General features: G+C 54.6%; 1 protein-coding gene across 1 annotated transcript in view; it reads left to right on the top strand.

Annotated features, from left to right (window-relative positions):
* Window positions 1-23,495, top strand: part of LOC139237858 (uncharacterized) — a 198,024-nt gene that overhangs the window by 141,039 nt on the left and 33,490 nt on the right. Inside the window, exon 14 of the mRNA XM_070867083.1 lies at window positions 21,556-21,630. Within this exon, the coding sequence (XP_070723184.1) occupies window positions 21,556-21,630 (75 nt within the window). The remainder of the gene's footprint in view (window positions 1-21,555; window positions 21,631-23,495) is intronic.

Genomic DNA, 23,495 nt, shown 5'->3' with positions numbered 1-23,495 from the left:
TCCCTGAGCCACGGCTCATAGTGATCCAGCCTCAATGAGCCACGGCTCATAGTGATCCAGCCTCACTGAGCAACGGCTAATAGTGATCCAGCCTCACTGAGCCACGGCTCATAGTGATCCAGCCTCACTGAGCCACGGCTAATAGTGATCCAGCCTCACTGAGCCACGGCTAATAGTGATCCAGCCTCAATGAGCCACGGCTAATAGTGATCCAGCCTCACTGAGCCACGGCTCATAGTGATCCAGCCTCACTGAGCCACGGCTAATAGTGATCCAGCCTCACTGAGCCACGGCTAATAGTGATCCAGCCTCAATGAGCCACGGCTGATAGTGATCCAGCCTCACTGAGCCACGGCTAATAATGATCCAGTCTCACTGAGCCACGGCTGAGAGTGATCCAGTCTCACTGAGCCACGGCTGATAATGATCCAGCCTCAATGTGCCACGGCTAATAGTGATCCAGCCTCAATGAGCCACGGCTCATAGTGATCCAGCCTCACTGAGCCACGGCTAATAGTGATCCAGCCTCACTGAGCCACGGCTAATAGTTATCCAGTCTCACTGAGCCACGGCTGATAGTGATCCAGTCTCACTGAGCCATGGCTCATAGTGATCCAGTCTCACTGAGCCACGGCTGATAGTGATCCAGCCTCACTGAGCCACGGCTGATAGTGATCCAGTCTCACTGAGCCACGGCTAATAGTGATCCAGCCTCAATGAGCCACGGCTCATAGTGATCCAGCCTCACTGAGCCACGGCTCATAGTGATCCAGCCTCACTGAGCCACGGCTAATAGTGATCCAGCCTCACTGAGCCACGGCTAATAGTGATCCAGCCTCAATGAGCCACGGCTAATAGTGATCCAGCCTCACTGAGCCACGGCTCATAGTGATCCAGCCTCACTGAGCCACGGCTAATAGTGATCCAGCCTCACTGAGCCACGGCTAATAGTGATCCAGCCTCAATGAGCCACGGCTGATAGTGATCCAGCCTCACTGAGCCACGGCTGATAGTGATCCAGCCTCACTGAGCCACGGCTGATAGTGATCCAGCCTCACTGAGCCACGGCTGATCGTGATCCAGTCTCACTGAGCCACGGCTGATAGTGATCCAGCCTCACTGAGCCACGGCTGATAATGATCCAGTCTCACTGAGCCACGGCTGATAGTGATCCAGTCTCACTGAGCCACGGCTGATAGTGATCCAGTCTCACTGAGCCACGGCTAATAGTGATGCAGCTCACTGAGCCACGGCTGATAGTGATCCAGCGTCACTGAGCCATGGCTGATAGTGATCCAGCCTCACTGAGCCACGGCTGATAGTGATCCAGTCTCACTGAGCCACGGTTGATAGTGATGCAGCCTCACTGAGCCACGGCTGATAGTGATCCAGCTTCACTGAGCCACGGCTGATAGTGATCCAGCCTCACTGAGCCACGGCTAATAGTGATCCAGTCTCACTGAGCCACGGCTCATAGTGATCCAGCCTCACTGAGACACGGCTGATAGTGATCCAGTCTCACTGAGCCACGGCTCATACTGATCCAGCCTCACTGAGCCACGGCTAATAGTGATCCAGTCTCACTGAGCCACGGCTCAAAGTGATCCAGCCTCACTGAGCCACGGCTGATAGTGATCCAGTCTCACTGAGCCACGGCTCATAGTGATCCAGTCTCACTGAGCCACGGCTGATAATGGCCCAGTCTCACTGAGCCACGGCTAATAGTGGCCCAGTCTCACTGAGCCACGGCTGATAGTGATCCAGTCTCACTGAGCCACGGCTCATAGTGATCCAGTCTCACTGAGCCACGGCTGATAATGGCCCAGTCTCACTGAGCCACGGCTGATCGTGATCCAGTCTCACTGAGCCACGGCTAATAGTGGCCCAGTCTCACTGAGCCACGGCTAATAGAGATCCAGCCTCACTGAGCCACGGCTGATAGTGATCCAGCCTCACTGAGCCACGGCTGATAGTGATCCAGTCTCACTGAGCCACGGCTAATCGTGGTCCAGCCTCACTGAGCCACGGCTCATAGTGATCCAGCCTCACTGAGCCACGGCTCATAGTGATCCAGCCTCACTGAGCCACGGCTAATAGTGATCCAGCCTCACTGAGCCACGGCTAATAGTGATCCAGCCTCAATGAGCCACGGCTGATAGTGATCCATCCTCACTGAGCCACGGCTAATAGTGATCCAGCCTCACTGAGCCACGGCTAATAGTGATCCAGCCTCACTGAGCCACGGCTCATAGTGATCCAGCCTCACTGAGCCACGGCTAATAGTGATCCAGTCTCACTGAGCCACGGCTGATAGTGATCCAGTCTCACTGAGCCATGGCTCATAGAGATCCAGTCTCACTGAGCCACGGCTGATAGTGATCCAGCCTCACTGAGCCACGGCTGATAGTGATCCAGTCTCACTGAGCCACGGCTAATAGTGATCCAGCCTCAATGAGCCACGGCTCATAGTGATCCAGCCTCACTGAGCCACGGCTAACAGTGATCCAGCCTCACTGAGCCACGGCTCATAGTGATCCAGCCTCACTGAGCCACGGCTAATAGTGATCCAGCCTCAATGAGCCACGGCTAATAGTGATCCAGCCTCACTGAGGCACGGCTCATAGTGATCCAGCCTCACTGAGCCACGGCTAATAGTGATCCAGCCTCACTGAGCCACGGCTAATAGTGATCCAGCCTCAATGAGCCACGGCTGATAGTGATCCAGCCTCACTGAGCCACGGCTAATAATGATCCAGCCTCACTGAGCCACGGCTGATAGTGATCCAGTCTCACTGAGCCACGGCTGATAGTGATCCAGTCTCACTGAGCCACGGCTGATAGTGATCCAGTCTCACTGAGCCACGGCTGATCGTGATCCAGTCTCACTGAGCCACGGCTGATAGTGATCCAGCCTCACTGAGCCACGGCTGATAATGATCCAGTCTCACTGAGCCACGGCTGATAGTGATCCAGTCTCACTGAGCCACGGCTGATAGTGATCCAGTCTCACTGAGCCATGGCTCATAGTGAACCAGCCTCATTGAGCCACGGCTAATAGTGATCCAGTCTCACTGAGCCACGGCTAATAGTGATGCAGCTCACTGAGCCACGGCTGATCGTGATCCAGCCTCACTGAGCCACGGCTAATAGTGATCCAGCCTCACTGAGCCACGGCTGATAGTGATCCAGCCTCACTGAGCCACGGCTGATAGTGATCCAGCCTCACTGAGCCACGGCTAATAGTGATCCAGTCTCACTGAGCCACGGCTCATAGTGATCCAGCCTCACTGAGCCACGGCTCATAGTGATCCAGCCTCACTGAGACACGGCTGATAGTGATCCAGCCTCACTGAGCCACGGCTCATACTGATCCAGCCTCACTGAGCCACGGCTAATAGTGATCCAGTCTCACTGAGCCACGGCTCATAGTGATCCAGCCTCACTGAGCCACGGCTGATAGTGATCCAGTCTCCCTGAGCCACGGCTCATAGTGATCCAGCCTCAATGAGCAACGGCTCATAGTGATCCAGCCTCACTGAGCAACGGCTAATAGTGATCCAGCCTCACTGAGCCACGGCTCATAGTGATCCAGCCTCACTGAGCCACGGCTAATAGTGATCCAGCCTCACTGAGCCACGGCTAATAGTGATCCAGCCTCAATGAGCCACGGCTAATAGTGATCCAGCCTCACTGAGCCACGGCTCATAGTGATCCAGCCTCACTGAGCCACGGCTAATAGTGATCCAGCCTCACTGAGCCACGGCTAATAGTGATCCAGCCTCAATGAGCCACGGCTGATAGTGATCCAGCCTCACTGAGCCACGGCTAATAATGATCCAGTCTCACTGAGCCACGGCTGAGAGTGATCCAGTCTCACTGAGCCACGGCTGATAATGATCCAGCCTCAATGTGCCACGGCTAATAGTGATCCAGCCTCAATGAGCCACGGCTCATAGTGATCCAGCCTCACTGAGCCACGGCTAATAGTGATCCAGCCTCACTGAGCCACGGCTAATAGTTATCCAGTCTCACTGAGCCACGGCTGATAGTGATCCAGTCTCACTGAGCCATGGCTCATAGTGATCCAGTCTCACTGAGCCACGGCTGATAGTGATCCAGCCTCACTGAGCCACGGCTGATAGTGATCCAGTCTCACTGAGCCACGGCTAATAGTGATCCAGCCTCAATGAGCCACGGCTCATAGTGATCCAGCCTCACTGAGCCACGGCTCATAGTGATCCAGCCTCACTGAGCCACGGCTAATAGTGATCCAGCCTCACTGAGCCACGGCTAATAGTGATCCAGCCTCAATGAGCCACGGCTAATAGTGATCCAGCCTCGCTGAGCCACGGCTCATAGTGATCCAGCCTCACTGAGCCACGGCTAATAGTGATCCAGCCTCACTGAGCCACGGCTAATAGTGATCCAGCCTCAATGAGCCACGGCTGATAGTGATCCAGCCTCACTGAGCCACGGCTGATAGTGATCCAGCCTCACTGAGCCACGGCTGATAGTGATCCAGCCTCACTGAGCCACGGCTGATCGTGATCCAGTCTCACTGAGCCACGGCTGATAGTGATCCAGCCTCACTGAGCCACGGCTGATAATGATCCAGTCTCACTGAGCCACGGCTGATAGTGATCCAGTCTCACTGAGCCACGGCTGATAGTGATCCAGTCTCACTGAGCCACGGCTAATAGTGATGCAGCTCACTGAGCCACGGCTGATCGTGATCCAGCCTCACTGAGCCACGGCTAATAGTGATCCAGTCTCACTGCGCCACGGCTCATAGTGATCCAGCCTCACTGAGCCACGGCTGATAGTGATCCAGCCTCACTGAGCCACGGCTGATAGTGATCCAGCCTCACTGAGCCACGGCTAATAGTGATCCAGTCTCACTGAGCCACGGCTCATAGTGATCCAGCCTCACTGAGACACGGCTGATAGTGATCCAGTCTCACTGAGCCACGGCTCATACTGATCCAGCCTCACTGAGCCACGGCTAATAGTGATCCAGTCTCACTGAGCCACGGCTCATAGTGATCCAGCCTCACTGAGCCACGGCTGATAGTGATCCAGTCTCCCTGAGCCACGGCTCATAGTGATCCAGCCTCAATGAGCCACGGCTCATAGTGATCCAGCCTCACTGAGCAACGGCTAATAGTGATCCAGCCTCACTGAGCCACGGCTCATAGTGATCCAGCCTCACTGAGCCACGGCTAATAGTGATCCAGCCTCAATGAGCCACGGCTAATAGTGATCCAGCCTCACTGAGCCACGGCTCATAGTGATCCAGCCTCACTGAGCCACGGCTAATAGTGATCCAGCCTCACTGAGCCACGGCTAATAGTGATCCAGCCTCAATGAGCCACGGCTGATAGTGATCCAGCCTCACTGAGCCACGGCTAATAATGATCCAGTCTCACTGAGCCACGGCTGATAGTGATCCAGTCTCACTGAGCCACGGCTGATAGTGATCCAGCCTCACTGAGCCACGGCTGATAGTGATCCAGTCTCACTGAGCCACGGCTGATCGTGATCCAGTCTCACTGAGCCACGGCTGATAATGGCCCAGTCTCACTGAGCCACGGCTGATAGTGATCCAGCCTCACTGAGCCACGGCTGATAATGATCCAGTCTCACTGAGCCACGGCTGATAGTGATCCAGTCTCACTGAGCCACGGCTGATAGTGATCCAGTCTCACTGAGCCACGGCTCATAGTGATCCAGCCTCACTGAGCCACGGCTAATAGTGATCCAGTCTCACTGAGCCACGGCTAATAGTGATGCAGCTCACTGAGCCGCGGCTGATCGTGATCCAGCCTCACTGAGCCACGGCTAATAGTGATCCAGTCTCACTGCGCCACGGCTCATAGTGATCCAGCCTCACTGAGCCACGGCTGATAGTGATCCAGCCTCACTGAGCCACGGCTGATAGTGATCCAGCCTCACTGAGCCACGGCTAATAGTGATCCAGTCTCACTGAGCCACGGCTCATAGTGATCCAGCCTCACTGAGACACGGCTGATAGTGATCCAGTCTCACTGAGCCACGGCTTATACTGATCCAGCCTCACTGAGCCACGGCTAATAGTGATCCAGTCTCACTGAGCCACGGCTCATAGTGATCCAGCCTCACTGAGCCACGGCTGATAGTGATCCAGTCTCACTGAGCCACGGCTCATAGTGATCCAGTCTCACTGAGCCACGGCTGATCGTGATCCAGTCTCACTGAGCCACGGCTAATAGAGATCCAGCCTCACTGAGCCACGGCTGATAGTGATCCAGCCTCACTGAGCCACGGCTGATAGTGATCCAGCCTCACTGAGCCACGGCTGATAGTGATCCAATCTCACTGAGCCACGGCTAATCGTGGTCCAGCCTCACTGAGCCACGGCTCATAGTGATCCAGCCTCACTGAGCCACGGCTCATAGTGATCCAGCCTCACTGAGCCACGGCTAATAGTGATCCAGCCTCACTGAGCCACGGCTAATAGTGATCCAGCCTCAATGAGCCACGGCTGATAGTGATCCATCCTCACTGAGCCACGGCTAATAGTGATCCAGCCTCAATGAGCCACGGCTAATAGTGATCCAGCCTCACTGAGCCACGGCTCATAGTGATCCAGCCTCACTGAGCCACGGCTAATAGTGATCCAGCCTCACTGAGCCACGGCTAATAGTGATCCAGCCTCAATGAGCCACGGCTAATAGTGATCCAGCCTCAATGAGCCACGGCTCATAGTGATCCAGCCTCACTGAGCCACCGCTAATAGTGATCCAGCCTCACTGAGCCACGGCTCATAGTGATCCAGCCTCACTGAGCCACGGCTAATAGTGATCCAGCCTCACTGAGCCACGGCTAATAGTGATCCAGCCTCAATGAGCCACGGCTAATAGTGATCCAGCCTCACTGAGCCACGGCTCATAGTGATCCAGCCTCACTGAGCCACGGCTAATAGTGATCCAGCCTCACTGAGCCACGGCTAATAGTGATCCAGCCTCAATGAGCCACGGCTGATAGTGATCCAGCCTCACTGAGCCACGGCTAATAATGATCCAGTCTCACTGAGCCACGGCTGATAGTGATCCAGCCTCACTGAGCCACGGCTGATAGTGATCCAGCCTCACTGAGCCACGGCTGATAGTGATCCAGTCTCACTGAGCCACGGCTGATCGTGATCCAGCCTCACTGAGCCACGGCTAATAGAGATCCAGCCTCACTGAGCCACGGCTAATAGTGATCCAGCCTCACTGAGCCACGGCTGACCATGATCCAGTCTCACTGAGCCATGGCTGATAGTGATCCAGTCTCACTGAGCCACGACTAATAGTGATCCATTCTCACTGAGCCACGGCTAATAGTGATCCAGCCTCACTGAGCCACGTCTGATAGTGATCCAGTCTCACTGAGCCACAGCTAATAGTGATCCAGTCTCACTGAGCCACGGCTGATAATGGCCCAGTCTCACTGAGCCACGGCTAATAGTGATCCAGCCTCACTGAGCCACGGCTGATCGTGATCCAGTCTCACTGAGCCACGGCTGATAGTGATCCAGCCTCACTGAGCCACGGCTAATAGTGATCCAGTCTCACTGAGCCACGGCTGATCGTGATCCAGTCTCACTGAGCCACGGCTAATAGTGATCCAGCCTCACTGAGCCACGGCTGATCATGATCCAGTCTCACTGAGCCATGGCTGATAGTGATCCAGTCTCACTGAGCCACGGCTAATAGTGATCCAGTCTCACTGAGCCACGGCTAATAGTGAACCAGTCTCACTGAGTCACGTCTAATAGTGATCCAGCCTCACTGAGCCACGGCTAATAGTGATCCAGCCTCACTGAGCCACGGCTAATAGTGATCCAGTCTCACTGAGCCACGGCTGATAGTGATCCAGTCTCACTGAGCCACGACTGATCGTGATCCAGCCTCACTGAGCCACGGCTAATAGTGATCCAGTCTCACTGAGCCACGGCTGATAGTGATCCAGTCTCACTGAGCCACGACTTATCGTGATCCAGTCTCACTGAGCCACGGCTGATCGGGATCCAGTCTCACTGAGCCACGGCTAATAGTGATCCAGCCTCACTGAGCCACGGCTAATAGTGATCCAGTCTCACAGAGCCACGGCTGATCGTGATCCAGTCTCACTGAGCCACGGCTGATAGTGATCCAGCCTCACTGAGCCACGGCTAATAGTGATCCAGTCTCACTGAGCCACAGCTAATAGTAATCCAGCCTCACTGAGCCACGGCTAATAGTGATCCAGCCTCACTGAGCCACGGCTGATAGTGATCCAGCCTCACTGAGCCACGACTGATCGTGATCCAGTCTCACTGAGCCATGGCTGATAGTGATCCAGTCTCACTGAGCCACGGCTAGTAGTGATCCAGCCTCACTGAGCCACGGCTGATAGTGATCCAGTCTCACTGAGCCACGGCTCATAGTGATCCAGCCTCACTGAGCCACGGCTGATAGTGATCCAGTCTCACTGAGCCACGGCTGATAGTGATCCAGTCTCACTGAGCCACGGCTGATAGTGATCCAGCCTCACTGAGCCACGGCTGTTAGTGATCCAGCCTCACTGAGCCACGGCTGATAATGGCCCAGTCTCACCGAGCCACGGCTGATCGTGATCCAGTCTCACTGAGCCACGGCTGATCGTGATCCAGTCTCACTGAGCCACGGCTGATAGTGATCCAGCCTCACTGAGCCACGGCTGATCGTGATCCAGTCTCACTGAGCCACGGATAATAGTGATCCAGCCTCACTGAGCCACGGCTGATAGTGATCCAGTCTCACTGAGCCACGGCTGATAGTGATCCAGCCTCACTGAGCCACGGCTGATAATGATCCAGCCTCACTGAGCCACGGCTGATAGTGATCCAGTCTCACTGAGCCACGGCTCATAGTGATCCAGCCTCACTGAGCCACGGCTGATAATGGCCCAGTCTCACTGAGCCACGGCTGATAGTGATCCAGTCTCACTGAGCCACGGCTGATCGTGATCCAGTCTCACTGAGCCACGGCTGATAATGGCCCAGTCTCACTGAGCCACGGCTGATAGTGATCCAGCCTCACTGAGCCACGGCTGATAATGATCCAGTCTCACTGAGCCACGGCTGATAGTGATCCAGTCTCACTGAGCCACGGCTCATAGTGATCCAGCCTCACTGAGCCACGGCTAATAGTGATCCAGTCTCACTGAGCCACGGCTAATAGTGATGCAGCTCACTGAGCCACGGCTGATCGTGATCCAGCCTCACTGAGCCACGGCTAATAGTGATCCAGTCTCACTGCGCCACGGCTCATAGTGATCCAGCCTCACTGAGCCACGGCTGATAGTGATCCAGCCTCACTGAGCCACGGCTGATCGTGATCCAGCCTCACTGAGCCACGGCTCATAGTGATCCAGCCTCACTGAGACACGGCTGATAGTGATCCAGTCTCACTGAGCCACGGCTCATACTGATCCAGCCTCACTGAGCCACGGCTAATCGTGATCCAGTCTCACTGAGCCACGGCTCATAGAGATCCAGCCTCACTGAGCCACGGCTGATAGTGATCCAGTCTCACTGAGCCACGGCTGATAGTGATCCAGTCTCACTGAGCCACGGCTAATCGTGGTCCAGCCTCACTGAGCCACGGCTCATAGTGATCCAGCCTCACTGAGCCACGGCTCATAGTGATCCAGCCTCACTGAGCCACGGCTAATAGTGATCCAGCCTCACTGAGCCACGGCTAATAGTGATCCAGCCTCAATGAGCCACGGCTGATAGTGATCCAGCCTCAATGAGCCACGGCTAATAGTGATCCAGCCTCACTGAGCCACGGCTCATAGTGATCCAGCCTCACTGAGCCACGGCTAATAGTGATCCAGCCTCACTGAGCCACGGCTAATAGTGATCCAGTCTCACTGAGCCACGGCTAATAATGATCCAGCCTCACTGAGCCACGGCTGATAATGATCCAGCCTCACTGAGCCACGGCTGATAGTGATCCAGCCTCACTGAGCCACGGCTGATAATGGCCCAGTCTCACTGAGCCACGGCTGATAGTGATCCAGTCTCACTGAGCCACGGCTGATAATGGCCCAGTCTCACTGAGCCACGGCTGATAGTGATCCAGCCTCACTGAGCCACGGCTGATAGTGATCCAGTCTCACTGAGCCACGGCTGATAGTGATCCAGTCTCACTGAGCCACGGCTCATAGTGATCCAGCCTCACTGAGCCACGGCTAATAGTGATGCAGCTCACTGAGCCACGGCTGATCGTGATCCAGCCTCACTGAGCCACGGCTAATAGTGATCCAGTCTCACTGCGCCACGGCTGATCGTGATCCAGCCTCATTGAGCCACGGCTAATAGTGATCCAGCCTCAATGAGCCACGGCTGATAGTGATCCATCCTCACTGAGCCACGGCTAATAGTGATCCAGCCTCAATGAGCCACGGCTAATAGTGATCCAGCCTCACTGAGCCACGGCTCATAGTGATCCAGCCTCACTGAGCCACGGCTAATAGTGATCCAGCCTCAATGAGCCACGGCTAATAGTGATCCAGCCTCACTGAGCCACGGCTGATAATGATCCAGCCTCACTGAGCCACGGCTGATAATGGCCCAGTCTCACTGAGCCACGGCTGATAGTGATCCAGTCTCACTGAGCCACGGCTGATAATGGCCCAGTCTCACTGAGCCACGGCTGATAGTGATCCAGTCTCACTGAGCCACGGCTGATCGTGATCCAGTCTCACTGAGCCACGGCTGATAATGGCCCAGTCTCAGTGAGCCACGGCTGATAGTGATCCAGCCTCACTGAGCCACGGCTGATAATGATCCAGTCTCACTGAGCCACGGCTGATAGTGATCCAGTCTCACTGAGCCACGGCTCATAGTGATCCAGTCTCACTGAGCCACGGCTGATAATGGCCCAGTCTCACTGAGCCACGGCTGATAGTGATCCAGCCTCACTGAGCCACGGCTGATAATGATCCAGTCTCACTGAGCCACGGCTGATAGTGATCCAGTCTCACTGAGCCACGGCTCATAGTGATCCAGCCTCACTGAGCCACGGCTAATAGTGATCCAGTCTCACTGAGCCACGGCTAATAGTGATGCAGCTCACTGAGCCACGGCTGATCGTGATCCAGCCTCACTGAGCCACGGCTAATAGTGATCCAGTCTCACTGCGCCACGGCTAATAGTGATCCAGTCTCACTGAGCCACGGCTCATAGTGATCCAGCCTCACTGAGACACGGCTGATAGTGATCCAGTCTCACTGAGCCACGGCTCATACTGATCCAGCCTCACTGAGCCACGGCTAATAGTGATCCAGTCTCACTGAGCCACGGCTCAAAGTGATCCAGCCTCACTGAGCCACGGCTGATAGTGATCCAGTCTCACTGAGCCACGGCTGATAATGGCCCAGTCTCACTGAGCCACGGCTAATAGAGATCCAGCCTCACTGAGCCACGGCTAATAGTGGTCCAGCCTCACTGAGCCACGGCTGACCATGATCCAGTCTCACTGAGCCATGGCTGATAGTGATCCAGTCTCACTGAGCCACGACTAATAGTGATCCATTCTCACTGAGCCATGGCTAATAGTGATCCAGCCTCACTGAGCCACGTCTGATAGTGATCCAGTCTCACTGAGCCACGGCTAATAGTGATCCAGTCTCACTGAGCCACGGCTGATAATGGCCCAGTCTCACTGAGCCACGGCTAATAGTGATCCAGCCTCACTGAGCCACGGCTGATCGTGATCCAGTCTCACTGAGCCACGGCTGATAATGATCCAGCCTCACTGAGCCACGGCTAATAGTGATCCAGTCACACTGAGCCACGGCTGATCGTGATCCAGTCTCACTGAGCCACGGCTAATAGTGATCCAGCCTCACTGAGCCACGGCTGATCATGATCCAGTCTCACTGAGCCACGGCTGATAGTGATCCAGTCTCACTGAGCCACGGCTAATAGTGAACCAGTCTCACTGAGTCACGTCTAATAGTGATCCAGCCTCACTGAGCCACGGCTAATAGTGATCCAGCCTCACTGAGCCACGGCTAATAGTGATCCAGTCTCACTGAGCCACGGCTGATAGTGATCCAGTCTCACTGAGCCACGGCTGATCGTGATCCAGCCTCACTGAGCCACGGCTAATAGTGATCCAGTCTCACTGAGCCACGGCTGATAGTGATCCAGTCTCACTGAGCCACGACTGATCGTGATCCAGTCTCACTGAGCCACGGCTGATCGGGATCCAGTCTCACTGAGCCACGGCTAATAGTGATCCAGCCTCACTGAGCCATAGCTAATAGTGATCCAGTCTCACTGAGCCACGGCTGATCGTGATCCAGTCTCACTGAGCCACGGCTGATAGTGATCCAGCCTCACTGAGCCACGGCCAATAGTGATCCAGTCTCACTGAGCCACGGCTGATCGTGATCCAGTCTCACTGAGCCACAGCTAATAGTAATCCAGCCTCACTGAGCCACGGCTAATAGCGATCCAGCCTCACTGAGCCACGGCTGATAGTGACCCAGCCTCACTGAGCCACGACTGATCGTGACCCAGTCTCACTGAGCCATGGCTGATAGTGATCCAGTCTCACTGAGCCACGGCTAATAGTGATCCAGTCTCACTGAGCCACGGCTGATAGTGATCCAGTCTCACTGAGCCACGGCTAATAGTGATCCAGTCTCACTGAGCCACGGCTGATAATGATCCAGCCTCACTGAGCCACGGTTGATAGTGATCCAGTCTCACTGAGCCACGGCTAATAGTGATCCAGTCTCACTGAGCCACGGCTGATCATGATCCAGCCTCACTGAGCCACGGCTGATAATGATCCAGTCTCACTGAGCCACGGCTAATAGTGATCCAGCCTCACTGAGCCACGGCTGATAGTGATCCAGCCTCACTGAGCCACGGCTGATAGTGATGCAGCTCACTGAGCCGCGGCTGATCGTGATCCAGCCTCACTGAGCCACGGCTAATAGTGATCCAGTCTCACTGAGCCACGGCTCATAGTGATCCAGCCTCACTGAGCCACGGCTGATAGTGATCCAGTCTCACTGAGCCACGGCTCATAGTGATCCAGTCTCACTGAGCCACGGCTGATCGTGATCCAGTCTCACTGAGCCACGGCTGATAGTGATCCAGCCTCACTGAGCCACGGCTGATAGTGATCCAGCCTCACTGAGCCACGGCTGATAGTGATCCAATCTCACTGAGCCACGGCTAATCGTGGTCCAGCCTCACTGAGCCACGGCTCATAGTGATCCAGCCTCACTGAGCCACGGCTCATAGTGATCCAGCCTCACTGAGCCACGGCTAATAGTGATCCAGCCTCACTGAGCCACGGCTAATAGTGATCCAGCCTCAATGAGCCACGGCTGATAGTGATCCATCCTCACTGAGCCACGGCTAATAGTGATCCAGCCTCAATGAGCCACGGCTCATAGTGATCCAGCCTCACTGAGCCACGGCTAATAGTGATCCAGCCTCACTGAGCCACGGCTAATAGTGATCCAGCCTCAATGAGCCACGGCTAATAGTGATCCAGCCTCAATGAGCCACGGCTCATAGTGATCCAGCCTCACTGAGCCACCGCTAATAGTGATCCAGCCTCACTGAGCCACGGCTCATAGTGATCCAGCCTCACTGAGCCACGGCTAATAGTGATCCAGCCTCACTGAGCCACGGCTAATAGTGATCCAGCCTCAATGAGCCACGGCTAATAGTGATCCAGCCTCACTGAGCCACGGCTCATAGTGATCCAGCCTCACTGAGCCACGGCTAATAGTGATCCAGCCTCACTGAGCCACGGCTAATAGTGATCCAGCCTCAATGAGCCACGGCTGATAGTGATCCAGCCTCACTGAGCCACGGCTAATAATGATCCAGTCTCACTGAGCCACGGCTGATAGTGATCCAGCCTCACTGAGCCACGGCTGATAGTGATCCAGCCTCACTGAGCCACGGCTGATAGTGATCCAGTCTCACTGAGCCACGGCTGATCGTGATCCAGCCTCACTGAGCCACGGCTAATAGAGATCCAGCCTCACTGAGCCACGGCTAATAGTGATCCAGCCTCACTGAGCCACGGCTGACCATGATCCAGTCTCACTGAGCCATGGCTGATAGTGATCCAGTCTCACTGAGCCACGACTAATAGTGATCCATTCTCACTGAGCCACGGCTAATAGTGATCCAGCCTCACTGAGCCACGTCTGATAGTGATCCAGTCTCACTGAGCCACAGCTAATAGTGATCCAGTCTCACTGAGCCACGGCTGATAATGGCCCAGTCTCACTGAGCCACGGCTAATAGTGATCCAGCCTCACTGAGCCACGGCTGATCGTGATCCAGTCTCACTGAGCCACGGCTGATAGTGATCCAGCCTCACTGAGCCACGGCTAATAGTGATCCAGCCTCACTGAGCCACGGCTGATCATGATCCAGTCTCACTGAGCCATGGCTGATAGTGATCCAGTCTCACTGAGCCACGGCTAATAGTGATCCAGTCTCACTGAGCCACGGCTAATAGTGAACCAGTCTCACTGAGTCACGTCTAATAGTGATCCAGCCTCACTGAGCCACGGCTAATAGTGATCCAGCCTCACTGAGCCACGGCTAATAGTGATCCAGTCTCACTGAGCCACGGCTGATAGTGATCCAGTCTCACTGAGCCACGACTGATCGTGATCCAGCCTTACTGAGCCACGGCTAATAGTGATCCAGTCTCACTGAGCCACGGCTGATAGTGATCCAGTCTCACTGAGCCACGACTGATCGTGATCCAGTCTCACTGAGCCACGGCTGATCGGGATCCAGTCTCACTGAGCCACGGCTAATAGTGATCCAGCCTCACTGAGCCACGGCTAATAGTGATCCAGTCTCACTGAGCCACGGCTGATCGTGATCCAGTCTCACTGAGCCACGGCTGATAGTGATCCAGCCTCACTGAGCCACGGCTAATAGTGATCCAGTCTCACTGAGCCACAGCTAATAGTAATCCAGCCTCACTGAGCCACGGCTAATAGTGATCCAGCCTCACTGAGCCACGGCTGATAGTGATCCAGCCTCACTGAGCCACGACTGATCGTGATCCAGTCTCACTGAGCCATGGCTGATAGTGATCCAGTCTCACTGAGCCACGGCTAGTAGTGATCCAGCCTCACTGAGCCACGGCTGATAGTGATCCAGTCTCACTGAGCCACGGCTCATAGTGATCCAGCCTCACTGAGCCACGGCTGATAGTGATCCAGTCTCACTGAGCCACGGCTGATAGTGATCCAGTCTCACTGAGCCACGGCTGATAGTGATCCAGCCTCACTGAGCCACGGCTGATAGTGATCCAGCCTCACTGAGCCACGGCTGATAATGGCCCAGTCTCACCGAGCCACGGCTGATCGTGATCCAGTCTCACTGAGCCACGGCTGATCGTGATCCAGTCTCACTGAGCCACGGCTGATAGTGATCCAGCCTCACTGAGCCACGGCTGATCGTGATCCAGTCTCACTGAGCCACGGATAATAGTGATCCAGCCTCACTGAGCCACGGCTGATAGTGATCCAGTCTCACTGAGCCACGGCTGATAGTGATCCAGCCTCACTGAGCCACGGCTGATAATGATCCAGCCTCACTGAGCCACGGCTGATAGTGATCCAGTCTCACTGAGCCACGGCTCATAGTGATCCAGCCTCACTGAGCCACGGCTGATAATGGCCCAGTCTCACTGAGCCACGGCTGATAGTGATCCAGTCTCACTGAGCCACGGCTGATCGTGATCCAGTCTCACTGAGCCACGGCTGATAATGGCCCAGTCTCACTGAGCCACGGCTGATAGTGATCCAGCCTCACTGAGCCACGGCTGATAATGATCCAGTCTCACTGAGCCACGGCTGATAGTGATCCAGTCTCACTGAGCCACGGCTCATAGTGATCCAGCCTCACTGAGCCACGGCTAATAGTGATCCAGTCTCACTGAGCCACGGCTAATAGTGATGCAGCTCACTGAGCCACGGCTGATCGTGATCCAGCCTCACTGAGCCACGGCTAATAGTGATCCAGTCTCACTGCGCCACGGCTCATAGTGATCCAGCCTCACTGAGCCACGGCTGATAGTGATCCAGCCTCACTGAGCCACGGCTGATAGTGATCCAGCCTCACTGAGCCACGGCTCATAGTGATCCAGCCTCACTGAGACACGGCTGATAGTGATCCAGTCTCACTGAGCCACGGCTCATACTGATCCAGCCTCACTGAGCCACGGCTAATCGTGATCCAGTCTCACTGAGCCACGGCTCATAGAGATCCAGCCTCACTGAGCCACGGCTGATAGTGATCCAGTCTCACTGAGCCACGGCTCATAGTGATCCAGTCTCACTGAGCCACGGCTGATAATGGCCCAGTCTCACTGAGCCACGGCTGATCGTGATCCAGTCTCACTGAGCCACGGCTAATAGTGGCCCAGTCTCACTGAGCCACGGCTAATAGAGATCCAGCCTCACTGAGCCACGGCTGATAGTGATCCAGCCTCACTGAGCCACGGCTGATAGTGATCCAGTCTCACTGAGCCACGGCTAATCGTGGTCCAGCCTCACTGAGCCACGGCTCATAGTGATCCAGCCTCACTGAGCCACGGCTAATAGTGATCCAGCCTCACTGAGCCACGGCTAATAGTGATCCAGCCTCAATGAGCCACGGCTGATAGTGATCCATCCTCACTGAGCCACGGCTAATAGTGATCCAGCCTCAATGAGCCACGGCTAATAGTGATCCAGCCTCAATGAGCCACGGCTAATAGTGATCCAGCCTCACTGAGCCACGGCTCATAGTGATCCAGCCTCACTGAGCCACGGCTAATAGTGATCCAGCCTCACTGAGCCACGGCTAATAGTGATCCAGCCTCACTGAGCCACGGCTAATAGTGATCCAGTCTCACTGAGCCACGGCTGATAATGATCCAGCCTCACTGAGCCACGGCTGATAATGATCCAGCCTCACTGAGCCACGGCTGATAATGATCCAGCCTCACTGAGCCACGGCTGATAGTGATCCAGCCTCACTGAGCCACGGCTGATAATGGCCCAGTCTCACTGAGCCACGGCTGATAGTGATCCAGTCTCACTAAGCCACGGCTGATAATGGCCCAGTCTCACTGAGCCACGGCTGATAGTGATCCAGCCTCACTGAGCCACGGCTGATAGTGATCCAGTCTCACTGAGCCACGGCTGATAGTGATCCAGTCTCACTGAGCCACGGCTCATAGTGATCCAGCCTCACTGAGCCACGGCTAATAGTGATGCAGCTCACTGAGCCACGGCTGATCGTGATCCAGCCTCACTGAGCCACGGCTAATAGTGATCCAGTCTCACTGCGCCACGGCTGATCGTGATCCAGCCTCATTGAGCCACGGCTAATAGTGATCCAGCCTCAATGAGCCACGGCTGATAGTGATCCATCCTCACTGAGCCACGGCTAATAGTGATCCAGCCTCAATGAGCCACGGCTGATAGTGATCCAGCCTCACTGAGCCACGGCTCATAGTGATCCAGCCTCACTGAGCCACGGCTAATAGTGATCCAGCCTCAATGAGCCACGGCTAATAGTGATCCAGTCTCACTGAGCCACGGCTGATAGTGATCCAGCCTCACTGAGCCACGGCTGATAATGATCCAGCCTCACTGAGCCACGGCTGATAATGGCCCAGTCTCACTGAGCCACGGCTGATAGTGATCCAGTCTCACTGAGCCACGGCTGATCGTGATCCAGTCTCACTGAGCCACGGCTGATAGTGATCCAGTCTCACTGAGCCACGGCTGATAGTGATCCAGTCTCACTGAGCCACGGCTCATAGTGATCCAGTCTCACTGAGCCACGGCTGATAATGGCCCAGTCTCACTGAGCCACGGCTGATAGTGATCCAGCCTCACTGAGCCACGGCTGATAATGATCCAGTCTCACTGAGCCACGGCTGATAGTGATCCAGTCTCACTGAGCCACGGCTCATAGTGATCCAGTCTCACTGAGCCACGGCTAATAGTGATGCAGCTCACTGAGCCACGGCTGATCGTGATCCAGCCTCACTGAGCCACGGCTAATAGTGATCCAGTCTCACTGCGCCACGGCTAATAGTGATCCAGTCTCACTGAGCCACGGCTCATAGTGATCCAGCCTCACTGAGACACGGCTGATAGTGATCCAGTCTCACTGAGCCACGGCTCATACTGATCCAGCCTCACTGAGCCACGGCTAATAGTGATCCAGTCTCACTGAGCCACGGCTCAAAGTGATCCAGCCTCACTGAGCCACGGCTGATAGTGATCCAGTCTCACTGAGCCACGGCTGATAATGGCCCAGTCTCACTGAGCCACGGCTAATAGAGATCCAGCCTCACTGAGCCACGGCTAATAGTGGTCCAGCCTCACTGAGCCACGGCTGACCATGATCCAGTCTCACTGAGCCATGGCTGATAGTGATCCAGTCTCACTGAGCCACGACTAATAGTGATCCATTCTCACTGAGCCATGGCTAATAGTGATCCAGCCTCACTGAGCCACGTCTGATAGTGATCCAGTCTCACTGAGCCACGGCTAATAGTGATCCAGTCTCACTGAGCCACGGCTGATAATGGCCCAGTCTCACTGAGCCACGGCTAATAGTGATCCAGCCTCACTGAGCCACGGCTGATCGTGATCCAGTCTCACTGAGCCACGGCTGATAATGATCCAGCCTCACTGAGCCACGGCTAATAGTGATCCAGTCACACTGAGCCACGGCTGATCGTGATCCAGTCTCACTGAGCCACGGCTAATAGTGATCCAGCCTCACTGAGCCACGGCTGATCATGATCCAGTCTCACTGAGCCACGGCTGATAGTGATCCAGTCTCACTGAGCCACGGCTAATAGTGAACCAGTCTCACTGAGTCACGTCTAATAGTGATCCAGCCTCACTGAGCCACGGCTAATAGTGATCCAGCCTCACTGAGCCACGGCTAATAGTGATCCAGTCTCACTGAGCCACGGCTGATAGTGATCCAGTCTCACTGAGCCACGGCTGATCGTGATCCAGCCTCACTGAGCCACGGCTAATAGTGATCCAGTCTCACTGAGCCACGGCTGATAGTGATCCAGTCTCACTGAGCCACGACTGATCGTGATCCAGTCTCACTGAGCCACGGCTGATCGGGATCCAGTCTCACTGAGCCACGGCTAATAGTGATCCAGCCTCACTGAGCCATAGCTAATAGTGATCCAGTCTCACTGAGCCACGGCTGATCGTGATCCAGTCTCACTGAGCCACGGCTGATAGTGATCCAGCCTCACTGAGCCACGGCCAATAGTGATCCAGTCTCACTGAGCCACGGCTGATCGTGATCCAGTCTCACTGAGCCACAGCTAATAGTAATCCAGCCTCACTGAGCCACGGCTAATAGCGATCCAGCCTCACTGAGCCACGGCTGATAGTGACCCAGCCTCACTGAGCCACGACTGATCGTGACCCAGTCTCACTGAGCCATGGCTGATAGTGATCCAGTCTCACTGAGCCACGGCTAATAGTGATCCAGTCTCACTGAGCCACGGCTGATAGTGATCCAGTCTCACTGAGCCACGGCTAATAGTGATCCAGTCTCACTGAGCCACGGCTGATAATGATCCAGCCTCACTGAGCCACGGTTGATAGTGATCCAGTCTCACTGAGCCATGGCTAATAGTGATCCAGTCTCACTGAGCCACGGCTGATCATGATCCAGCCTCACTGAGCCACGGCTGATAATGATCCAGTCTCACTGAGCCACGGCTAATAGTGATCCAGCCTCACTGAGCCACGGCTGATAGTGATCCAGCCTCACTGAGCCACGGCTGATAGTGATCCAGTCTCACTGAGCCACGGCTGATCGTGATCCAGTCTCACTGAGCCATGGCTGATAGTGATCCAGCCTCACTGGGCCACGGCTGATCGTGATCCAGTCTCACTGAGCCACGGCTGATAGTGATCCAGCCTCACTGAGCCACGGCTAATAGTGATCCAGTCTCACTGAGCCACGGCTAATAGTGATCCACTCTCACTGAGCGACGGCAGATAGTGATCCAGTCTCACGGAGCCACGGCTAATAGTGATCCAGTCTCACTGAGCCACGGCTGATAGTGATCCAGTCTCACTGAGCCACGGCTAATAGTGATCCAGCCTCACTGGTTGAGTTGGTGGGAGAGCAACAATGCTGCACCGTAGCATGCCAAGAATTTGAAATTTACTTTGTGGTCTGAAAGGCAATTTAAATATGCCCTTAAGTATTAAAAGTATATGGGAGAAGAGGAAGGAGCCATGCTGCCGGGATTATGTGCTACACGGCATTGCTTATTCTGATCTATCCCAAACCCAAAGAGTTTTGTTTGCCTTTGCTAATACCCGTTTATCTGCCTCCTCAGAGGTGACTGACTGCTAGTTGGGTTTGGTAGTACTGGCATCTATTTCCCTCCGTGTCGCTCGCCATGATAATGATTCAATTGTGTGCCTCGGTAGTGAGGGGGCGGCAGGCTATTTGACTGCATGAGGCATTTTTTTTCAACGCCTGAATTTGTCCTTGGCTGACAGGCAGACACAGGAACTTGCAACAGGCAGTACTGTATAGGGATCAGGAACAGAAACTGGGTGGGAGCGGGGGGGGGCACTCTGGGCCAGTTGGAGTGCTTTACCGCCATCTTGCAATGCAGCCTCTCGTGGGTAGTGGGGCACTGTTACTCATTGGATAATCTCTGAGGCCTGATATTAGCCTAACACGGGATTAGAATGGGATGATGAGGGTCAGGTGCCCGTTTTACGCCCGTCTCATTTTATGGGGGAGCGTAAATTTGGGCACCTCGTAAACTGGACCTCTGACCAGAACCCACCCTGTTCCCACCAGATCACGTTGGCTCCAGCGTCACCAGAGGAGCTCTTGCACCAATTTAATGCCCCAAATCATTGTCAAACTGTAGTAAGACCACCTCAGGTGTATTGCAGGCACATTGAAAGCAAGAAACAGAAAGACTTGCATTTATATAGCACCTTCACAACTTCAGGACTTCCCAAAGCACTTTACAGCACTTTGGAGTGCAGTCACTGTTGTAATGTGGGAAACGCAGCAGCCAATTTGCGCACAGCAAGCTCACACAAACAGCAATGTGATAATGACCAGATAATCTGTTTTTTGTTAATGATGTTGGTTGAGGGACAAATATTGTGCAGGTCACCAGGGTGAATTCCTCTGCTGTTTAAAATAGGGCCATGGGATCTTTTACATCCACCTTAGAGGGCAGACGGGGCCTCGATTTAACGTCTCATTTGAAAGATGGTACCTCCAAGTGTTCCCTCAGCACTGCATTGAAGAGCAGATGAAAACATTTAACAGGGCTCATCAATTCTGCTGCTGATGCTGCCTGTATAACTAGTGTCGTTTCATATCCCACTCGAACCCGCGCTACAGATTTCCAAACAAACAAATACTGATGAAGAAAAACACATTTTCTGGTAATGGCAACTAAATCTTTGTCTCCATTTCAGTTGCACAGATGTTCAGAGAAATACAGAACTCAAAGGCTGATATCAAGATGGAACTCGCACATGTGGAGAATCAGGGTGAGTGTCATTGACCATTCGCGAGAGATGTGATCAGGGCCCAGGAGAGGCGTGAGTTCGGCCCAGGAGAGACGAGGGCCCCGGGGCAGCACGGGCCAGCCCACACTGTGATATGTGTGCGCACTCGGTCCGTGCAGCAGAGCTGGTCTCCAGTCGTCTTGGTTAACCCTTGCCACTGGACCAAGACCGAGCTCTGTCAAGCCCGTGTGGTGGCTGGTGTGCAACGGTCACCACACGTTAAAAAAATCCACCCACAGGCATCTTCCACCCTTCAATATGTAGTTCGGGATCTGGAGTATTAGGTCCTTCATTGAAACACCTGTAAACTCATCCTTTTTCGGCGAGGAAGCAAGTCGTCCTCATTTCGAGGAACTGCCTATGATGCTGGTGTCTCCGTTCCCCAGATGTTCTCTGTACGTTGTACGTTGCCAGGTTCTGATCCTGGGAAATTCGACATCCTGAAATGGGACGTTGCAAATCCTTACACACTGTGAGCTCGAGACGCTGAGGGTTATGTCAGTACTCGCTGCGTTGCGGGTAATTTTCTGCTTTTATTTTATTTCGAGACAGTGTAAAATGACCTGTTCAAAATGTGGAATCGGCCCTTGTAACCGAGACACAGAAAGTGATTTTGTGAAATAAAGAAAAAGTACAAAGAGAGCCAGCAATGAATAAATATAAGGGCCTCATTCAGGGAGTATAGGGACCATTAACCGCTGCCAAGGCAGCAGCTGGGAAGTTACGTGAATGCGGTGTGATTAATTAGCCCTAAATAGCGAATAATTGGAGCAGGGCAGAAAGGAATCAGTAATGGTGGTGTATAACCTGCCAGGCTGATTAAACAACTAGAACACAGCACAAAACATTGTAATAAATAAACGGGTATTGTGCAGGAGGACAATGAGCAGTGAATAACAGCCCTTACACAGCAGATAAAGCTAGACTGAGGTCAGGTACAGAACCCGGTTTAGACATGACTAGTGCCGTAAAAGAACGAGGTAAAAGAGAGAGACATTGGAAGCCCACAAGGGTGTTACCCCGAGCTTCACTGACACTGATAACATCGAGGGGTACACAGACCCACAGCTCCCGAGGGGTACACAAGGGGGCAGAACAGGGAGGCTCAATGTGGGCTGGGGCTCTGAATCAGTACAAGACGGGGTTAGGCAGCAAACATCACAGACTGAAGGAGAAAAATTAAACTGCGAGAAAAAGGAGAGGGTAAAGGGGCAGGGGGAACGTGTCTCTCGTGTCCCTGAGACCCCGGCTGTCCCAGGGTGAGACGCACTGTCTCTGTAAATGTGTGTGTCAGGCTGTGTGTTGTGTGGAGCTTTGCCCCTGGCTCCGCCCCAATTCACTGCTGTTCCCTAAAACCTCTGAGAGGCCCGCCTATTTTGTAGAATTAAAAGCGCGCCTAAAACATACCTCACAATTCTCGGTGTTCAGCAGTCCTGTTTAGCAGTCGGCGCTGCTCAGCACAAGCAGCTGGGGGCGGAGCTACCGTCCTGCGTCGAGAAGAGTGCCGGCAGCTGCGTGCGCATGCACAGTGGAGTCCGCGCGCGTGCGCAGTAGCTCCTGGCCCTCCCACCGCGTCCTGTCTCATGGGCTACCCTAGCCATGGCCGAGTGGCCTGCCTGCCTCACCGAGCCTCGCCTCATCGCCACTGCCCTTACCTCCTCGGCAGCAGGGCCCGCCGACCAACAGCTCTTCGGCGGCGGGGCCCACCCAAACTCCTCCCCGGTGGTGGGCCTCGCCTGACCACCTCCTCGGCAGCAGGGCCCACCTGACCAGCTCTTCGGCAGGCTGTTGGAGGGCTTCCAGTGTTCCCGAATGGATAGGTGCTGCAGTAGTTGAGTAGAAACTTA

Source organism: Pristiophorus japonicus, chromosome 24 (genome assembly GCF_044704955.1).
Source record: "Pristiophorus japonicus isolate sPriJap1 chromosome 24, sPriJap1.hap1, whole genome shotgun sequence".
In the NCBI taxonomy this organism is placed as follows: domain Eukaryota; kingdom Metazoa; phylum Chordata; class Chondrichthyes; family Pristiophoridae; genus Pristiophorus; species Pristiophorus japonicus.
Note: the sequence above shows the minus strand (reverse complement) of the source record. Positions and strands in the feature narration are given on the sequence as shown.